Source organism: Aquarana catesbeiana, linkage group LG04, assembly GCF_042186555.1.
Source record: "Aquarana catesbeiana isolate 2022-GZ linkage group LG04, ASM4218655v1, whole genome shotgun sequence".
Lineage (NCBI taxonomy): Eukaryota > Metazoa > Chordata > Amphibia > Anura > Ranidae > Aquarana > Aquarana catesbeiana.
Window position 1 is genome coordinate 244,203,174 of NC_133327.1, and position 19,686 is coordinate 244,222,859.

General features: G+C 43.9%; 1 protein-coding gene across 3 annotated transcripts in view; it reads left to right on the forward strand.

Annotated features, from left to right (window-relative positions):
- Positions 1–19,686, forward strand: part of XXYLT1 (xyloside xylosyltransferase 1) — a 407,388-nt gene that overhangs the window by 16,781 nt on the left and 370,921 nt on the right. The window contains exon 2 of one of the 3 annotated variants that reach the window (XM_073626345.1): positions 5,363–6,109. The exons of the other annotated variants lie outside the window; for them this stretch is intronic. Within the exon in view, the coding sequence (XP_073482446.1) occupies positions 5,363–5,992 (630 nt within the window). The 3' untranslated portion in view covers positions 5,993–6,109. Of the gene's footprint in view, positions 1–5,362; positions 6,110–19,686 lie in introns of those variants that run through there. 3 annotated transcript variants of the gene reach the window in all.

The window sequence follows — 19,686 nt, forward strand, 5'->3', positions numbered from 1 at the left end:
AACTCCAAAATTTTTTCTCGTATGGGAACAGAACAAGCGACTTTCGCTTAATGTGTACCGTTTTCGTACAAGAAAAATCAGAAAAGCAAGACCGCGCATGATCAGAAACAATAAACAACAAAAAAAAATTATCGTATGAGAATTTTTGTACAAGTCTTCTTTCATCGGTTAGGCTGGGTTCACACTAGAGCACAGAGCGTCTCACAGCAGGAGTCCGGTATGTCTCCATTCACCGGTTCAGGTCTAATTTCAGCCCAAATTTTTGCCTGAATTCAGACCTGAAATGGACCAAAAGACGCCCAGGGCCCCTGTGCATTTTGCACCGGAGTCGCTCCGGAGATGTGTGAACAGGCTCCATAGAGAGCCCGTCAAAATCTCATGCTATGCAAATTGGATATGGAGACACTAGTTCCTGTCTCTTAACAGCGTGAACAGGGACATTGGGAGGCAGAGGATGCGGACCACTACAGGGGCCGGATGGACTCCTCTGCGATACCTGCACAGGCAGCAGAAGCAGGCTCTATCACCAGCACCTCATGTAAGCCTGCAGTGTATTTTGCTTGCACATTCTGTGAGTGTTCTCACCCTTGTAACCACTAGGTGAAGGGGGCACATTTTCCTTTCCTCCTGCACGGGGTGTTATGGAGTGTATGTGGCTTAAAATGTATTGGAGTCATTTGTTCTCTTGCAGGCAAAGACTCAGGACAAGGCCCAAGCGCAGCCACCAAAAAGGAAATTTGCGGAAACAAATTGAGTTAAGGATGACCCGGTTGTCTCCTGTCAGAAAATGCTGACTTCTGTTAGAGATGAGCTTACGTCTACGTTTAGCTCATTTAAAACTCTGATAGATAAAATTCAAGTCCCCTCAAAGGGTCCATCTCCAGTTAGAACTTTAACCGGTCCTAGCTCTCCACAGCAGAATGCGAAGAATGAAGACTCTGAGACTGAAGCTGGATCTACCCATTCTTCTCTGGAAGAATAAGGGTCAGATACAGGGCCCAGGGATAGAGAATCCGCAAGGGGCTTGAGGTATAAGTTATCATTGGAAGATGTAGATGAATTATTAAAGGCTAGCTTTACGACACTTGATATACAAGAGACGGTACAATTGTCTAAACATGACCTTATGTACAAAGGTTTGCATAAGAAAAAGGCTAGGGTTTTTCCCGTACATAGTTCCCTTCTTGATACTATCAAGCTGGAGTGGGAAAATCCAGAGAGAAAACCTTTCTTTTCTGGTAACCTAAAAAGAAGGTTTTCATTTGAAGAGGACACAGCGCAGCCATGGAACAAAAATCCTAAGTTAGACACACCTCTTTCAAAAGTTTCAAAAAACTCGGACCTAGCGTTTGATGATATGGGCACGCTTGGGGATCCAATGGATAAAAGAGGAGATATCCTTCTTCACAGAGCCTGGCATTCAGCCATTGGGAATCTTAATATATAACAAAAAGTGCAGTGCTAGAAATTATCAGATGCAAATATGTGCAAGCTAAATATGAAGTGCACATGTAAACTATAATTAATGTACAATATTCATTTGAATAAAAACAGCGCAAAAATGACTGAATTACAAGCAGGCATTTAAATAAAGTGCAAATTAGACACATGTGACCTGGTGATAAGAGTTCATAAGGAGAGATCCTCATAAAGCATGGATCCAGTAGGTGAAATCGTGTGAAATTTAAAAACTTGACCACGTGAAACCCATCACCACAGAACAATGAGAGACTTACCAGAAAGTCAGTGACCACCCTTATTCAGGGGGATCATAAGGCGCTTGTTGGATCTAGGATCCTATGGGAAGATGACCTGATGTCCTGGTGTGTCCCTCTCCGACTAGGACTCTGTGGAGAGGTAACTTGATATCCTGGTTCGTCCCTCACTGAAAATCCATTCCTTTTCAATCTGCAGCTCTGTAATTTTCTGTAAAATGCAATATGGCTACCTGGAGGTGTTCTGTACAGAGAACATCATTTTCTGCTTGTGTGATTGGCTTACTGATTTTACCAGAAGTCTGCACTAAGATAGAAGTCAGATATCAGGCATCAGGGTGATGATATCTGCAATGCTAAGCTTTAGTTACAGGATGGTCTGCAATTTATAGGTCTAATCGCAGGACTAACTTATCCTTGGATTAAGTATTAGGAGTTAAACACAATATCCTACCACCCACCATCTCTCCACTGGACTGTTGCTATTGTTGATGGTGATTGATTAATGGTCCTTGCGGACATCGGTTACCAACAACAAATTGCTGTTAAATCTACTGGATGAGAACGGGTTTTCTTTGTGTGACCTTTATTAGCATTAAATGCCAGCTGTTTATTCCCTACCTGGGGCGGGATTTCGTATATGGAGTGTATGGGGGGCTATTTGAGCTTAGTGTTTTTTAATGACATTTGTGTCTAAAGTGTTACAGTGTTTATTTTTAATCCATAAACAGGTACATTGTGAGAGCATGGTCCACTAGAGGGGGCTTTTTTTCATACCGCCTCTGGTGAACTTAACGCCAGTGAAATATGTTTCATCAATAAAGTCTTATAATAATTTTTGCAAATATACTGTAGTTGACCCTCCTTCTATTTACCTTTCTGGTGACATCCCTTTGTCCCAATATTTCATTTTAAGATATCAGGCATCCCCTGTGTAGGGGGAGAGGAATTGCCGGCCGGATGATCATCTCATCCCTCAAAGTTACGCCTATGTGGTCTTCCCTTTTACAGGCGATCATCTTTTTGGCCCAGGTCTGCAAGAGGTGCTGGAACACATGGCCGATAGAAAAAAGGCCTTTCCAGAGAATAAGAAAAAGCCAACAGCCAGAAAGTTTTTTCGTGGCCAAAGTAGGCAGCAAGGTCCTAGAGAAAGGGACAATAGGCCCAAAAAGCATTGGACAGGGCACAAGGGCAGAGGTAGAGGGGGCATCTGGTTTAACCCTCAACAACCCGCCAAGGCACAGCACAGTGACTCGTGTCTCCCAGTGGGAGGAAGATTGAGGGCTTTTCTCCCACAGTGGGCAGCAGTCACCTCAAGCCCATTCATCCTGGACCTAGTGACCAATGGGTACAGGCTGGAATTTTCTTGCCAGCATCCAAAGCGATTTATTGGTCCCCTTCCCTCCCCAAGATCGGGTAAAAGCAAGGGCCCTGGCTCTCCAGATTGGAGACTTGATAGATCAAAAGGTCCTGATCCCTGGTTCCCCGGTCGGATCAGGACAAAGGATTTTATTCCCATATATTTGTCATCAGGATGCCGTCTGGAAAATATGGGCTTAACCCGAACCTACGGTCTCTTAACCGTTCGATCAGGTACAAGCACTTTCGTATGGAGACTGTTCTCAATCAAAAACCTGCTTTACCCAAACTGCTTCATGGCCACTTTGGATTTGAGGGATGCCTATCTGCACATGCCTATTCATCCAGCCTTCCAAAGATTCTTGAGCAGTGTTAATTTTGGCAGAAAATATCGATTTAGTTTTAGTCTAATGCCCCGTACACACGGTCGGACATTGATCGGACATTCCAACAACAAAATCCTAGGATTTTTTCCGACGAATGTTGGCTCAAACTTGTTTTACGTACACACGGTTGCACAAAGCTGTCGCAATTTCCGATTGCCAAGAACGCGGTGACTTAAACCACGTACGACGAGACTAGAAAAAGCCAGTTCAGAACCAAGCGCGGCACCCTTTGGGCTCCTTTTGCTAATCTCGTGTTAGTAAAAGTTTGGTGAGAGACGATTCGCGCTTTTTTTTTCAGACTCGTGGTTTTCAGATCGTTTTCTGCTGTTCAGTTTGTGCTTGTGGGTTTGTATCTGCTCTTCAGTGCGTGCAAGCAAGCTCCGCGTGACTTGGTCATTGTGTTCTTGTTCGTTCGTTACTGTTTTTCAGGTTGCTCTTCACAGGCCTTGCTGTTCTTCAGTGCGTTCTGTTACTTCGTTCTGAGCAGCCGACCGTTTTCTAGCCATGTTGCGTATACGTACTCCTCGTAGAGTTCGTGCTGTGCGGGGGCTTGGTGTTGGGGTCCTGACCTTGACACAAGTCCAGTCCATGAACAGGGTGGGGAGAAGTTCATGGACCAAGAATTGGTTGCTTCAGCGTGAACAGTTCTGTCATATGCCTTTGCTCCGTGAGAATAATCCTGATGATTTCAGGAACTTTCTCCGGATGACGGACCCCGTATTTCACCGTTTGTTGGCTGTGCTGACCCCCTATATCAGCAGGCAGGATACCTGCATGATAGCTCCAGAGCAGAGGCTGGTCGCTACCCTGCGGTACTTGGCGACGGGGAGAAGCCTGCAGGACCTCAAGTTCTCGACAGGCATCTCCCCCCAGGCTCTGGGGATCATTATCCCAGAGACCTGTTCTGCCATCATACAGGTCCTGCAGAAGGAGTATATTAAGGTAAGATTTGTATCCTTTAATATCAAATTTTATTGTATATACTGTTTGCTAATATATTGTATTTCTTTCCTCATTCCCTAATTACCATGATTGTAATATGCTGTGAATGTCCCCTTTGTTCTCATGCATGCTGGATTTTTATGTATTTTTTTTGGTCCTTCATACTTATTTGCCTTCACTTACTTCCCCAACATGGTCTCCTGCCCCTATATTCACCTCATGTAGTCACTTAACAATGTATTTTATAAGCTTCATAGTAGTGCTTTACCCCAAACACCCCCTAAAATGTTTTTAAATGTGATTTGTGCTTTAAATTCTGGCAGAGTGCCAGAGGCTTTTTTTGGGGGTGCCCCAATCATTTGGAACCCTCCCTCCACCCAACTGCTAAGTCAGCTGATCCCAATTCTCTATCTATCCTCAATCATCTATCTGCTGACTTTGCCAAACCCATAGACAATATACCCATCTCTTTTGTAGTCAGATTTATGGATGAATTCCCCAAAGCATGTAGTGCAAGGGCCTGCCTGTATGCTTTCAAATGGTACTGTTTCAAGTTTTTGTATCCTATTATTATCTTGATAGGTAATAGCAGAATGTCCAAATGTGCTCAAATGTGTACAGTGTGTATTTATATATTTGTATTATGACACTTCTTACCTGTCCAGTGGGCTGCCAATAGTGTAACTAAGGAGGGGCTGTTCCAAGTAATACACATTATATAGGCATTCATCTCTCAATGAAGTGGAGAGGGTTACCTGAGCGCCCCCACCTATAATGTTAGAAATGGCCCATGAGGGGGGGGGGGGGGGGGGGATATGATAGGTGTACCTTATACTTTGGTCTTTAAAAATTCCCATAAATCATTGTTATCTTGATGTTGGCCAAGAATGTTTGTGTCTAATCTGCTTTCCATGTTTATGTGCAAAAAGCCTAATTTATTTTTGTTGTTTTCCTCAACAGTTTCCTTCCACACCACAGGAATGGCAGACTGTGGCCTCACACTTTGCCCAGCGGTGGGACTTTCCTAACTGCGGAGGGGCAATTGATGGGAAACACGTCCACATCGTCCCACCACCCAACTCGGGGTCGTACTATTATAATTATAAGGGGTTCAATAGTATTGTGATGCTGGCGGTGGTGTCGGCTACTTATGAGTTCCTGTATGTGGACATGGGGAAGAATGGCCGGATGTCTGATGGTGGCGTCATCGCCCAGACTGAGTTCTACAGGCGTCTCCAGAATGGCAGCTTGGACTTGCCACCTCCAGAAGACAATGTGGAAGTACTCCCATTCATCTTCATTGCGGATGAAGCTTTTGCGCTGGGGGACCATCTTATGCGGCCATTCCCGATGAGGGCCCTCACCCCGGACCAGAGGGTTTTTAATTACCGGCTGGCCAGAGCCAGAAGAGTGGAGGAAAACACGTTTGGAATCATGGCCAGCCGGTTCCGCCTATTTCTTACACCCATACATATGGCGGAGCACAAACTGAATCACATCATCCTGGCGTGCTGTGTTCTACGCAACATTCTGCCAACTATGCTGGCTCAGTTGGGCCTGAAGCCGGAATTCAAAATGAACCAACCCTGACGACGCTTGAAAGTGGCCGTCCTGGCTTGCCCTCCCTGAGTGCCCGTAATGTCGGGCTAAGATACCTTGAATTCCTTGCGGGTAGGGGGGCTATCAGTATGCCAGACAATGTGTGAAACCTTTATCAAATAAAAAAAAAACATTAAGCAAATCTTTGGTGACATTTACTGCTTGTGTTTGTTTTAGCTAACCCTGACAGAAATGTGTGGAGTCCTGAAAATGGTGTGATTGGGTAACCTTACAAAGCACTGTTGGGTGTTATTTACTAAAGGCAAAGACACTTTGCACTACAAGTGCAGTTGAAACTGCACTTGTAGTGCAAAGTGGATTTGCCCTTAGGAAATAACCCCCATTGTCACAGAAAGCAGCAATTAGAGCACCACAAAAGTGTTGGAGCGTTGAGACAATAATCCACACATTCTTGATTAACAATCTTTTTAATACCTGCACAATCACATGTGCATTTAGAAAAGGTTTTCAAAACAAACCAACATGTTTGTTGTATAACAATTTTTGGGGTGGCATTAGAAAAAGTAGAAATGTCCATTTAAGATAAAACAGGCATGTTTCAAAACAACAAGAAAGACACAAATCTTGAACTTACAAAGTTCACATTTGGTAGAACTTGAAGGCAATATAAGACATGAGTATTTAGGAACTGTGTTTGATATAGCGTTCAGATGGGGTAAAGTCACCCCAGGAAAAGCCAAATTTTGAAGATGCACACAAATTTACGAATGTCAACATGTGCTACCTGCCATCACGGGGGATCAAGGGACGTGTTTTGGGGGAGCAACCCCTTCCTCTCAGCTACTTTATTATTGAGGAAGGGGTTGCACCCCCAAAACGCATCCATTGATCTCCCGTGATGGCAGATAGCACATGTTGACACACTGTGTGCCTCTTCAAAATTTGTCTTTTCTACAATTTGACAAAAAATGTAAAAATTGTAGCACACCATAAAACAAAGGGATTTGGAGGGGTTTTACACTCCCCCCAAAACATCAATGATGTTCTTATTTTTTTTGAATAACATCATTGATGTTTTTCTTGATGTTTTCCAATGCAACATTACACCCCATGATCTCCCCGATCAGGATCTGTGCACTTTCCGAGGTGAAATGCCCTGGATCCACAACATCACGATCACCTAAAAAGATAGAAACCAAAAAAAAAACCATGTATTATAAATATGCCGGCATCCATCTCTTACCTGAGCCTGTGGTCGCAGACACTCACCTGTTGTGGTGACTAATTCCACCACGTCTTCTTCCTCCTCCTGCTCTTCTTGTCTTTGGGGGATTTCCCCTTCTTCTAGAGGTGGGGGGGTCTCTGGTCTCCTCGGATGGTATACTTAGCACACAGATATTTGATGGCAGAACTATAAATATGAAACATTGCTTGGAAGTGGGGTACAATTGTCTATTTTGGCAGAGTTCCAAGATGTAGAATTTTTAGTGTCCTTTGTCAAGCTTCAATACTTTACCTGTTTTGTCCAAGCTTCACAGATGGAGACACCCCTGGAGTATACACTGGAGCACCTGTGTGGGACCCCTAATAAAAAGGGTGTTCTTGTGTCTCACACTAGTGCTCCAGTGTCCAGATGTGAAAACTGCTGCTGAGTGTCCTCTCCTTTACACAGAATCGAGTTTGCATTTCATTCTAGTAACAAACCCATCTACACAACCAAATTATTTTCATACAAGTAGGCCCTAAAAAATGTGGTCAAATGCATATGGCCAAAACAATGGTGTTTTATAGGCTGAAAGAAAAATGTTTGATACAAACGAATAATGTGCCCATGAACATGAAAGTTGCCATTTTAAACTGTACAACAGTTAAAAGCACATAGAGCAGCACGAACGTAATAAACACAAAAAGAATAGGAACACAGCACAACTACTTACTTTTTTGCAGCACTCTCCGGATCTTTCTGTACTGCTCGTGCTCTCTTAATTTGAGGTCCGACCACCGCTTCCTGAGCTGATCTTTCGATCGTCGTACCCCGAAATTCCGGTGCAGACTTTTGACCACTTTCGCCATTATCTTGGCCTTTCTGACATTGGGGTTAGGGTCCATACTTTCCATCATAGTTGGATGTCCACCATCTCCCCAAAGGACATATTTGAGGCCTTAATTCTTCTCCTTCTGGATCCAGACATTTCCGGCTCCGAGCTTTCCTCCTCCTCCTCCTCCTCGTTGCTGTAATTAGCATGCACCTGCTGTGTCTCCGCCATGTGCTCTTCCCCCACTGCGCCGAACGAAAAGGGGCGGGGAATAGACTAGAAAGAACGTCAGGGGCGGGCGGAGTTACACGCATGCGCAGTGTGTATAAAGCGTAACACGCGTACGTAGTACGTACGGTCTGTGAGCGAAGGAAGGAGTATCGGAGGCGCCGATCGTGATAACGAAGGTAAGATCTAAACTTGGGCCTATACTGCTTCTAGATTGAGGCCTATATTGTAACAATATTAGGAGAGTTTGGCCTGACATTAGGGTTTGTCTTGTGTTTTGTCTTGCAGATAAAATGGATGGCTTCAATGACCACAACTTCCTCCCCCTGTTCATAGCCAAGTACAGGGAGCTGCCCTGTCTGTGGCAGGTCAAACATCCACATTATAATAATAAACAAAAGAGGCAGGCAGCGCTGGAGAAACTGCTGGAGTTGGTGAAGCCGGTGGTCCCCACGGCATCCATCCCCTATTTAAAAGCCAAAATTGGTGGCCTGAGGAGCACTTATCTTAGGGAGCGCAAGAAGGTCACAGATTCCCAGAGATCTGGAGCTGCAGCAGATGACGTTTAGGTCCCCAGGCTGTGGTACTATGAGAGACTGCGATTTCTGTCAGACCACACTGAAGTCAGGTAATCCCTCTCAACCCTTCCTTCCACTCTTCCTTCCACCCCAGCTGAGGCTTCCGATGTCCAACCTGGGACTTCCAGCCAGGAAGAAGTGGAGGAGCCCAGCTTGAGTCAAGTATAGCATTGTTCTACAGATTTCTGGTCAAGAAATAAATGATCTTTACTAGATGACGTTATTATTGATCACTAATTGCTGATTTATTAAAGTGTTTTACATATCAATAGACAGTAGTGGGCAACAATATTTGGGACAAGAATGAAAAATGCTGGGCTCAGAATGATCAGCAGTTATATTTCTTAACAATCAATTTGCAACAGTCATGAGGTGACAATTGTGTGTGATTGATGAATCAAAAACTCAAACTATGTCCCTTTTTCATACACAGGAAGACCTCAGCCACGACGAGGCTCTGGAATGTGGCACACAGGAGGAGGCTGTGGAATGTGGCAGCCAGGAGGAGGCGGCGGGGGTTAGTGGCAGCCAGGAGGAGGCGGGGCTAAGTTGCAGCCAGGAGAAGCCTGGGACCAGTCGGAGCCTGACCAAATCGCAGGTTCCTCCCCTCCACCTTCCATACAAAAGACCCAGGAAGGGGAGTGACGTGCAGGATTCAGAGCTCAGGCTCATTCAGGAGGCTTCTGCATCCCTCAGAGCCTTACCCACTCCTGAAGAGGCCTTTGCCTGCATGGCTGCCACCAAACTGAAGGGCATGCAGGAGGGCCAACGCCTCATGTGTGAGAAACTTATTTATAAAGTCCTAACTAAGGGGGTGAATGGCGAAATCACACCCAAGACCGACGTGATTGAGTTGGACCATCCTCCTCCTCCTGCTGCCACAACTCCACCACCACAGCCACAGCGTGGAAGGAAGCGTGGAAGGAAGACCAGAGAGTGATGACCCTGGGTTCAGTCTGGTCTGACAAAAGATGCAGCCTCTTGTATGACCACAGCCTGGGGACACAGATGTCATCTGCTGCTTTCAGGATCTCTGGGACTTCTGGACCAGACTGCACTCCCTTAGATAGGGACTCCTCAGGCCACCATCTGCAGTAAAATAATTGATGTCTGCCCTGGGGGCCAAAGGCTTCGCCAATTTCAGCTGTTTCTCCAGTGTTGCCTCACTCTTTGTTTGGTTGTGAGCCCTTAATAAAGGAATTTTTGTTTCAATTATACTTGCCTATGTGTGTTTTCCTTCAAAAAAAAACTGTTTGTGAGGAGGCAGGTACATTTCAAAATACATTGTGAAATTAACAAGAGACACCAACACCAAACAATCTCATTGAGAATAAATAATACAAGATAATAATGGTGTTGTGGTAACTTGACACACAAAACACACACAAAAATATTCTTGATTAAAAAGCAAACAAAATTACAAAAAAAACAGCCTTGAAAAAAATTTTTTTACAATTAAAAACAAACAAAAAAAAAATTGGTCAGATGTGACAAATCAAAATATATTGAGGGAATCACAATAAATTATAAAGAAAGACGTTTGTGAGAAGTCTGTGTGAATATAAGCAGCAAAAATACTTAATTCTTCTCACATTATAAAGAATAAGAGAGTGCGCTCTATTAAACCATTTTTTACATTGCAGCGTGACGAAAGTGCTCTATCCATTCCGAACGCTAATTTTACCAGACCGAGCTGTTCCGTCTCGGAATTTCTTCTGAGCATGCGTGGCACTTTGTGCGTTGGAACTGGCCACACGCGGTCGGAATTGACGCGATCGGATTTTGTTGTCGGAAAATTTTATAGCCTGCTCTACTTGATTTGATTGTAGCCGTATTAGTGCAATTGTGACAGAGAAAATTGAGTACTGTCAGTGATACTTTTTTTATTTGCACTAACATACAAATAGCCTGCTCTCAAACTTTTGTGTGTCGGAAAATCCAATGAAAAATGTCCGATGGAGCCCACACACGGTCGGAATGTCCGACAACACGCTCCGATCAGACATTTTCCATCTGAAAATCCGGCCATGTGTACGGGGCATAAATCTTAGGACTAAAATAGCATTTTAGTTTTAGTCCCATTTTAGTCATTGTATTTTTAGTCGACTAAAATCTCCAGTACATTTTAGTCTAATATCATTTTAGTCAACTAAAATTGAATGTGCACAGTACACAGCCCCCCACCCTCTGCACAATACACAACTCCCCACAGCACGCAGACCCCCACAGTACGCAGCCCCCACCCTCTGCACAATACAAAGCCCCCCACAGTACACAGCACAGCTCCCCACCCTCTGCACAATACAAAGCCCCCCCACAGTACACAGCACAGCTCCCCACCCTCTGCACAATACAAAGCCCCCCCACAGTACACAGCACAGCCCCCCAGCCTCTGCACAATACAAAGCCCCCCACAGTACACGGCCCCCCCTGCATTCCCAGGAGACCCCCAGTCTGCTGGGACAGCACTGCCAGCGTACTCTAAAGTTAAGAATAGATCACTGCCAGCCCTTACTCATACACAGCTCCTCCTGTGTCACTCTCATTGTAAATCAAAGTCTCTAAATTTACCCCATAGCTTCGTTCTTGCATGGACCCGGTCACATGGCTGCTCTCCTCTGAAGATTCATGGACGGTCATGTGACCGCTCTCCTCCTCCAATCCAAAGCAACACTCGGAGGAGCAGAGCGGCCAACAAGAACGAAGATATTGAGGTTAGAAGCTTCAGCTTACAATGAGTGACATAGGAGGGGGCGCAGTATAGGAGAAGGGGCTGGCAATGATTTTTTCCTAATGATAGACTTTGCTGGCAATGCTGTCCAAGGGTCAGGAGAGGTGGGGCAGCTGGCTTGACCCCCCCCCCAATGCTGGCACCCAGGGGCGGACCGCCCGATCCCCGCCCCCTATTGGTAAAAAAACAAATATCGGCGTATAACATTGTTATATGCCGATAAATACAGTAATTTCATGAGGGTAAACGTCCCTCCTTGCTGTTTTAACGTCCCGTTTTCATTCCTTAACGAAAACGGATTCTATTTTCGTCATAGTTTTCGTCAGCTGACGAAAATGTGCTGTACTCTTAGTTTCGTTTTCGTCACTGTAAAAAAGCCTCTTGATGAAAATGATGAATAAATCGGTTTCTTTGAAATTAACACTGTTCTTGAGACTAGCGGTCAAGATAGGAACAGAGATTCGGCACTTTCAATTTTAAGCCCTCCCCTTCGGTCTGTCCTCAGCCCCACACATCTTTACAAAGGTGTTGGGGGAGGCACTTGCTCCGCTAAGGTTAAAGGCAATAGCTATTATCCCTTACCTGGACGACCTCCTAGTGGTGGCGGAGTCCTACCAAAAGTTATTAGCGGATATCCAGACCGTAGAGCACTTCCTTCAATCTCTCTAGGCTGGTTAATAAACAAAGAGAAGTCTTCTTTAATTCCGGTCCAAAAAGTGACATATCTGTGATACAAATTTTGCTCAGAAGATCAAAAGGTTTTTCTCCTGCAGGAAAAGGTCTCAAGAATGATGCAAACAATGTCAGCCTTACAGGCCAATCAGTCGGTCTCACTGAGAGTAGTTTCTGGAGCAGTGGGTCTGATGACCTCTTGCTTTCCCGCAGTGCCATGGGCAAGATATTATCAACGCCCATTACAGCTGTTTCTACTAAAGAACTGGGATGGAGACGCAAGTTCCTTGGAATCAAGGGTCTTTACCCTCCAGGGTTAAAAGAAGCTTGTGGTGGTGGAGGACGCACCTTCACCTAACAAGAGGTCTGCCATGGTCCATTCCTATATCCCAGAGGATTACAATGGATGCGAGTTCCTTGGGATGGGGAGCCCATCTCAGCAAAACAGTGGCAGAGGGAGAATGGTCCTCAAGGGAAGCAAGAGCTTAATCGAAACGGAAAGAGCTTCTAGCGGTTCAGAGAGCCTTTCAAGGCATTTTAGACGGAAATTGGGGGTCACAATCTCCAGATTCTATCCGACAATATCACTACTGTTGCGTACCTCAACAGGGAGGTACGAGGAATCAGATACTTCAATCTATCGCCCAGGAGATTCTATCATGGACAGAAGGGAATCTAGCCTCAATTGCAGCAGTGCACCCGAAGGGGACACAAAACTGTCTGGCAGATTACCTCAGCCGCTACCGGGTATGTCGAGACAATTGACCCCTTCATCCCGAAATCTTTGTGGGTCTAACCGACAGATGGGGATGTCCCGAAGCGGACCTGTTCACAGATCAGAACAGTTGCAAGACAGAGAAGTTCTTTTCTCTAAACCCAGTGGATCAATCATTGGGGATCGATGCTCTGGGGAATGTGTTACGCCTTCCCGCCGATCAGGCTAATTCTGGAAGTAACAGATCTTATCCTAACAGCCCCCTTTTGGCCCAAGAGGCCATGGTTTTCCCTGTTACAGACTCTGGTCTCAGAGCCTCCATTGAGTCTTCTGAAGAGACAAGACTTATTATCGCAGGGTCCAGTGTCGCCCCCATAGGTGGTTTCCTTAATCTTAAAAGCCTGGTATCTGAAGAAAAGATACTAAGCGCCAAGGATTTTCTGACAAAGTAATCAAGACCCTGGTAAGCTGCAGAAAACCAGTCACTAGAGCCATATACTCCAAGGTCTGGAAGAAATTTAACTCCTGGTTATCTGAAAACTAAAGATTAACTCATGATGTTCCTTCAATTTTGGAATTTTTTCAAGAGGGTGTCAACAAAGGTCTTTCAGTTAGTACTTTAAAGGTAGGGGCGGCAGCTATCAGTGTTTTTTTTTCTCCAATTTTCTCTCTTGGAAAATCCCACTATAGCTAGATTCTTTAAATCAATTTCTAGGTCCAGGCCAGTAGTGGTTAGAAGTTGTCCAACCTGGGACCTGTCCCTGGTGCTTCAAACTCTGGTAGAATTCCCTTTCGAGCCCCTAGAGCAGGGATATGCAATTAGTGGACCTCCAGCTTTTGCAGGACTACAAGTCCCATGAGGCATAGCAAGACTCTGACAGCCACAAGCATGACACCCAGAAGCAAAGGCATGATGGGACTTGTAGTTTTGCAACAGCTGGAGGTCCGCTAATTGCATATCTCTGTCCTAGAGGATATTTCAGTTAAGTTACTTACCTTAAAAACAATTTTCCTTGTGGCAATTACCTGAGCTCATAGAGTAAGAGTGAGTTACAGGCCCTATCAGTGAGGGAGCCTTTCCTCACAATTTTTGAGGATTGGGTTGTTTTGAAAACTGATCCAGGATTTCTGCCTAAAGTGGACAGTGCATTCCACAGATCCCAGTACATTGTACTGCCAACCTTTTGTAGTTCGCCAAAGGGCGCCCAAGAAAGAAAATTTAGTTTTTTAGACGTGAGAAAAATTCTTTTCGTCTACCTTGAGGTCACCAAGACCTTTAGAAAAACAGACGCCTTGTTTGCTCTCTTTTCAGGATCACACAAGGGAAAGAGTTCATCTAAAGCCACCTTGGCTAGATGGATAAAGCAAGCCATTTCTGAAACTTACAAAATTAAGGAAGTTCCTCCGCCTTTTGTCACTGCGCACTCAACAAGAGCCTTGTCTGCGTCTTGGGCTGAGAGGGCTGGAGCCTCACCGGAACAAATTTGCAGGGCTGCCACATGGTCCAGTTTTTCGACCTTCATTAAACATTATCGCCTGGATCCCCTATCTGCTCAGGCGCAGGCGTTTGGTCGTAAGGTCCTTCAGGCAGTTGTCCCTCCCTAGACTGGTAAGTTCTGGCTCATCGTCTCATGGCTGTCCTGGAAGACGCTTAGAGAAAAGTTAAGTTAGATTTACCGGTAACTCCTTTTCTGAGAGTCTTCCAGGATAGCCGGATTCCCAGCTGGTTTGGTCTTGAAGTTAGGTGTATTATGCATATGTTCTACAAGCACGTCCTACAGTTCTTGAATCCTGAAATGAGGCCTGGAGGACCGCCCTTTTATCTGGTGGGGGTTAACGTGTTTCCTGTCCTGGTAGGAGGAGCCCTAGGTCTCATGGCTGTCCTGGAAGACTCTCAGAAAAGGAGTTACCGGTAAGTCTAACTCAGATTATTTCATATTATTGATATTAAGTAGCAGATGTATTAATAACTAACTAGTAGTAATTATTGTCAAGCAATAGTTATTTCTGGAAATGTTAAACCCCTTTCACATGAGTGCACCGATTGGGTCCGCTTGTCTGTTTTTTGGCGGACCCGATCAGGCCACCCATTGTCCTCTATGGGGCGGCGGATGTCAGTGGACATGTGTCCGCTGACACTCCCCGGGCATCCAATCCGACAAAATCCGCTGAAAACAGACACACGGCAATACGTTTGCCATCCGTCGATCAGATCGGATGGAAACAGGCATGTGGTTTGTTTCCATTCGACCACCCTATAGAGGACAGCAAAAGGGGCCTAAGAGTCAAATATGATGTAAAATATGCATATTTCAAAGTTGACATATAGATGACCTCTGTACTTCATACTCGTATCTTTTTTTACATTTTTTCCAGATAACTTTACTGGGTGAAAATTCACTGGGATAGAGTTCAGACAGTTCCAGTTATCATGGTCTGCAGTTGCAGACATTTGTTTTTTTTTTTTTTTTTTTATTAATGTTACTTATATTGACGAATGTCTTGATCATATTCCCATCATAATGTACCACATGTAATTCTACGGTGAAAGATTATTATAAAAGGAGTCTGCCTACTCTATATTTCTGTAAGTACTGGTAACCCAGTTGCAGCTGATTGCAATAAACCTCCTGCCCTTTGGAAGTCACACTTTTCAGCGTTTTTGCAAGTGTATACACTAGAGCTGCACGATTCTGGCCAAAATGAGAATCACAATTTGTTTGCTTAGAATAAAAAGATCACAATTCTCGCGGCGTAAAATCTTTCACATTATACAAAAAAATTGGGTGAACTTTACTGTTTTTTTTTTAATTCATTTAAGTGTAATTTTTTCCCAAAAAATTGCATTTGAACGACTGCTGCACAAATACAGTGTGACATAAAATATTGCAACAACCACCATTTTATTCTCTAGGCTCTCTACGGAAAAAAAAAAAAATTTTTATATATATATATATATATATATATATATATATATATATATATATTGTTTGGGGGTTCTAAGAATTTTTTTTTTTTTTGCTAGAAAATTAAATTTAACTTGAAACCAACAAAGAATGTTGTGATTCTTGGCAGACTGCCTGTTGTTTTTTTCTTTTTCCTTTTTTTTGTTGGCTTCAGCAGAGCAGAGAGAATTCTCTGCATAGAAAGAATCAGGAGATACTTTGTCAAAATCGCAAGGGGGAAAAAAATCGCGATAACGATTCTTTACGATTGATAGTGCAGCTCTAGTATACATGTGTTTTTAGAAGTATTACAGGCGATTTATATGTGTATTCAAGCTTTTTTTTTTTTGCTAATGGAAATCACTAGGAGGAGGAGGTCAGTTAATATAGGCTAAAAAAAATGCCCAAATTAGGCATTTTCATGTGTTCCCATTGAAGTCTATGGGGCCCAAAATGCTAAATTCTGACTGGAAAGTAGCTCATGTACTTTTTGGAGCAACAGGCGTTCAGCTACAAATGACTGAATGCTCAGATGTGAACAAAGGTTATTGAATACAATGTTTTGCTTTTTTTGCTTGTTTTTGAGCTTTGAGCTACAACATGCTCAGGTGTGAGCGGGGCTGAAGTAAAACGTTTTTTTTTGTACATTAAGGCTGCAACAAATGATTATTTTCATAATCGATTAGTTGGCCAATTTTATTGTTTAGATTAATCAATTAATGGGATAAAAAAAACTCAAAAGTGTGGTGTATAATTTAGTTATTATGTAAAGTTTAAAAAAAAAAAAGCTATTTATTCTTGAATATCTCTATGCAGTGGTAAATGTATATGGTGAGGGAACAAAATATCTAATCTACTCTAATAACAAATAGAATATATATATATATATATATATATATATATATATATATATATATATATATATATATATAATAATATGGCACGGTCCCTGAAAAAACTGCACCAGCGGGCGTTTCTTCAGTGCGCATGTGCCAATGACGTCAGCAGCAGCGAATATCTCCTAAACTGTGCAAGTTTAGGTGATATTTCAGTACCTACAGGTAAGCCTTATTATTAAGGATGAGCTCCGGCTTGTTCGCACAGCCCACGTGCACAGCCCACGTGCAGAGCCCGCCAGGAAGTCGGCACTGCGCTGCGCTAATCACAGGCAGTGAGACATTGTCCCGATGCGCAGCTGCAGAGATCGGGAAACGTCTCACTGCCTGTGATTATCACAGCGCAGTGCCGACTCCTTGGCGGGCTCTGCACGTGGGCTGTGCGAACACGCCGGAGCTCATCCTTACTTATTATAGGCTTACCTATAGGTAAAAGTGATGCAACAGAGTTTAAAACCACTTTAAATAATATTGTGTGTGTATAGGGGTGATTGGGAAACCTTTCTGAATGTAATCCAGTTTTTACTTTCCATAAATAAGGAAATAAAGACAGGTGAATTCAAGTGTATACATCTAAATGACAGTGTGTTGGGAGGGCCAGGATGTCCATGGTAAGCACAGGAAATGCGAAAAGAAAGCTGGTAAATCCTTGTTGCAGTAAAGCTTTCAGCTTTCAGATGATTATGGGACACTAACTTTTTTTTTTTTTTTGCTGTTAAAGCTAGAAAACAACGTACATTTGGTGTTTAGGTACATCGGTAACATTTGCTTTCAATCCTGTCCACACTTATGCAGTATCTACTAAATGCTTTTCTTATATGCTACTAAGGCCATAAAGGGCAACAGACGTAGACCCCTTTCACACCAAGGCGCTTCAAAAACGCCCTAAAACGCCTTAGCGTTATTACCGTGTTTTAACAGCGTTTTTCAAGCATTATTGAAGCATGTGTTATTGATGCTATCTTTCTGATTGCATGTTTATCCTTTGTGAGATCATGTAAAACAAGCAGTGTCTTGTAAAGTAACAAGCAGTGTTTTGTTTTACTTCAAATCTTCATTTTTCTGGGATTAATTCTTTTTTTTGGCACTTTAATTTAGTTTTTTTGGCACTTTGATGGTCTGTTTAATCATTTTGACCTTCCCACAAGTTCAGTCCTGTTGTTGTAGATGCTCTCTTTTCTGCTTGCATGTTTACCTTTTTGTGAGATCATGTGACTTTTCTACAGCTCAGGGTGGATTATAGGCGCTATTCAGGTGTTTTTACAGCGTTTTCAATTCATTTCAATGGAGAGGGGTGTTTTTGAAGCACATTTTTCAACGCCCAAAAGCTGCTCCAAAGATGCTGCTTGCAGGACTTTTCTCAACGCTCCGCCAGCGCAACGCCTCAGTGTGAAAGAGTCCATTGAGATGCATGGAGAGCGTTTTATGATCGTTTTAATAGCGTTATTTTTAGCGCTAAAACGCTGTAAAAAGGCCTTGGTGTGAAAGGGGTCTTAGGCCCCTTTCACACTGGGGCGGTGGGGGCGTCGGCGGTACAACAGCGCTATTTTTAGCGCTGCTGTACCGTCGTTCTTGCAGCGGTATTCGGCCGCTAGCGGTTCGGTTTTAACCCCCGCTGGCGGCCGAAAAAGGGTTAAATCCGCTCGTACAGCGCGGCTATAGCCGCGGTATTACCGCGGTATAGCCGCGCTGTCCCATTGATTTCAATGAGCAGGAGCGGTTTAGGAGCGGTGAATACACCGCTCCTTCCCCGCTCCAAAGAAGCGGCTCGCAGGACTTTTTTTACCGTCCTGCGAGCGCACCGCTTCAGTGTGAAAGCCCTCGGGCTTTCACACTGAACAAACAGCTGAGGCTGTTTAGGGGCGGTTTTCAGGCGGTATTTTTAGCGCAATACCGCCTGAAAACCGCTCCAGTGTGAAAGGGGCCTTAGACCCCTTTCACACTGAGCCACTCCAGGCATCAGCGGTAAAGTGACGCTATTTTTAGTGCCATTTTAGCGGCGCTATTCTCCCGGTAGCGGGGCAGTTTTAAATCCGCCTGCAAAACGCCACTGCAGTGGCAGTATCACGGCGCTGCCCCATTGTTTTCAATCGGCAGGAGCAGTGTATTCACCGCTCCTCCACCGCTGCAAAGAAGCTGCTGGCAGGACTCTTTGTGACGCCCTGCCAGCGCAGCGCCCCAGCTGAGGCTTTTTTCAGGCTCTTTACAGGCGCTATTTTTAGCGATGTAGCCTGAAAAATGCCTCAGTGTGAAAGGGGTCTTAGAGGAAACATCCATTTGAAAGTTACTGCAGCAGCAGTTTTGTTTCTTTTTGTTTTTTTATTTTCTTTATTTGTATTGAATGTTTTAACTCAGTACTTCACATAGCATATACTTTGAGGGGGAGAAAATGTTTGCTGTCAGCACACCAGAATTTATGGTGAGAGCTTTTATTTGTCACATAAAAATTTGCAAGGTTTCGGAGCCACAGGGGACCTCTTCATCAGGGGTCAGTGGATGGGTCCTGTTATGGCCCAATCATTGCAATTCTTTACAGGTCAATACAATGTATGGAGTGTGCTTTATAACGTGTGTATTATTTTTCCCATCCATAGAAATGTGTACACAATTTGCGGCCAATTTAATCAGAAGCCCGTTTAACGTTTATGTAAACCCTCACCTTGTAAAACAACCCATTCAGTTTAAAATAGAAATGAAAGGCAAAACATTGTTGGTGTATAGATATATCAGCACAAGTCTGATCATTGCAGGAGAGCAGGCTGAGTTCTCAGCACAGCCAGAAAACTGCCCACACTGTGTTGTCATGCCTAGTGTGGTCAGTTTGAAATTAAAAAGCAGAGGGAATATCAGGAACATCAGGGATTTCACACAAAGGAAGCAATACAGAGAGAACAGAATACTTTTTAATACCTGGTACAGCAGG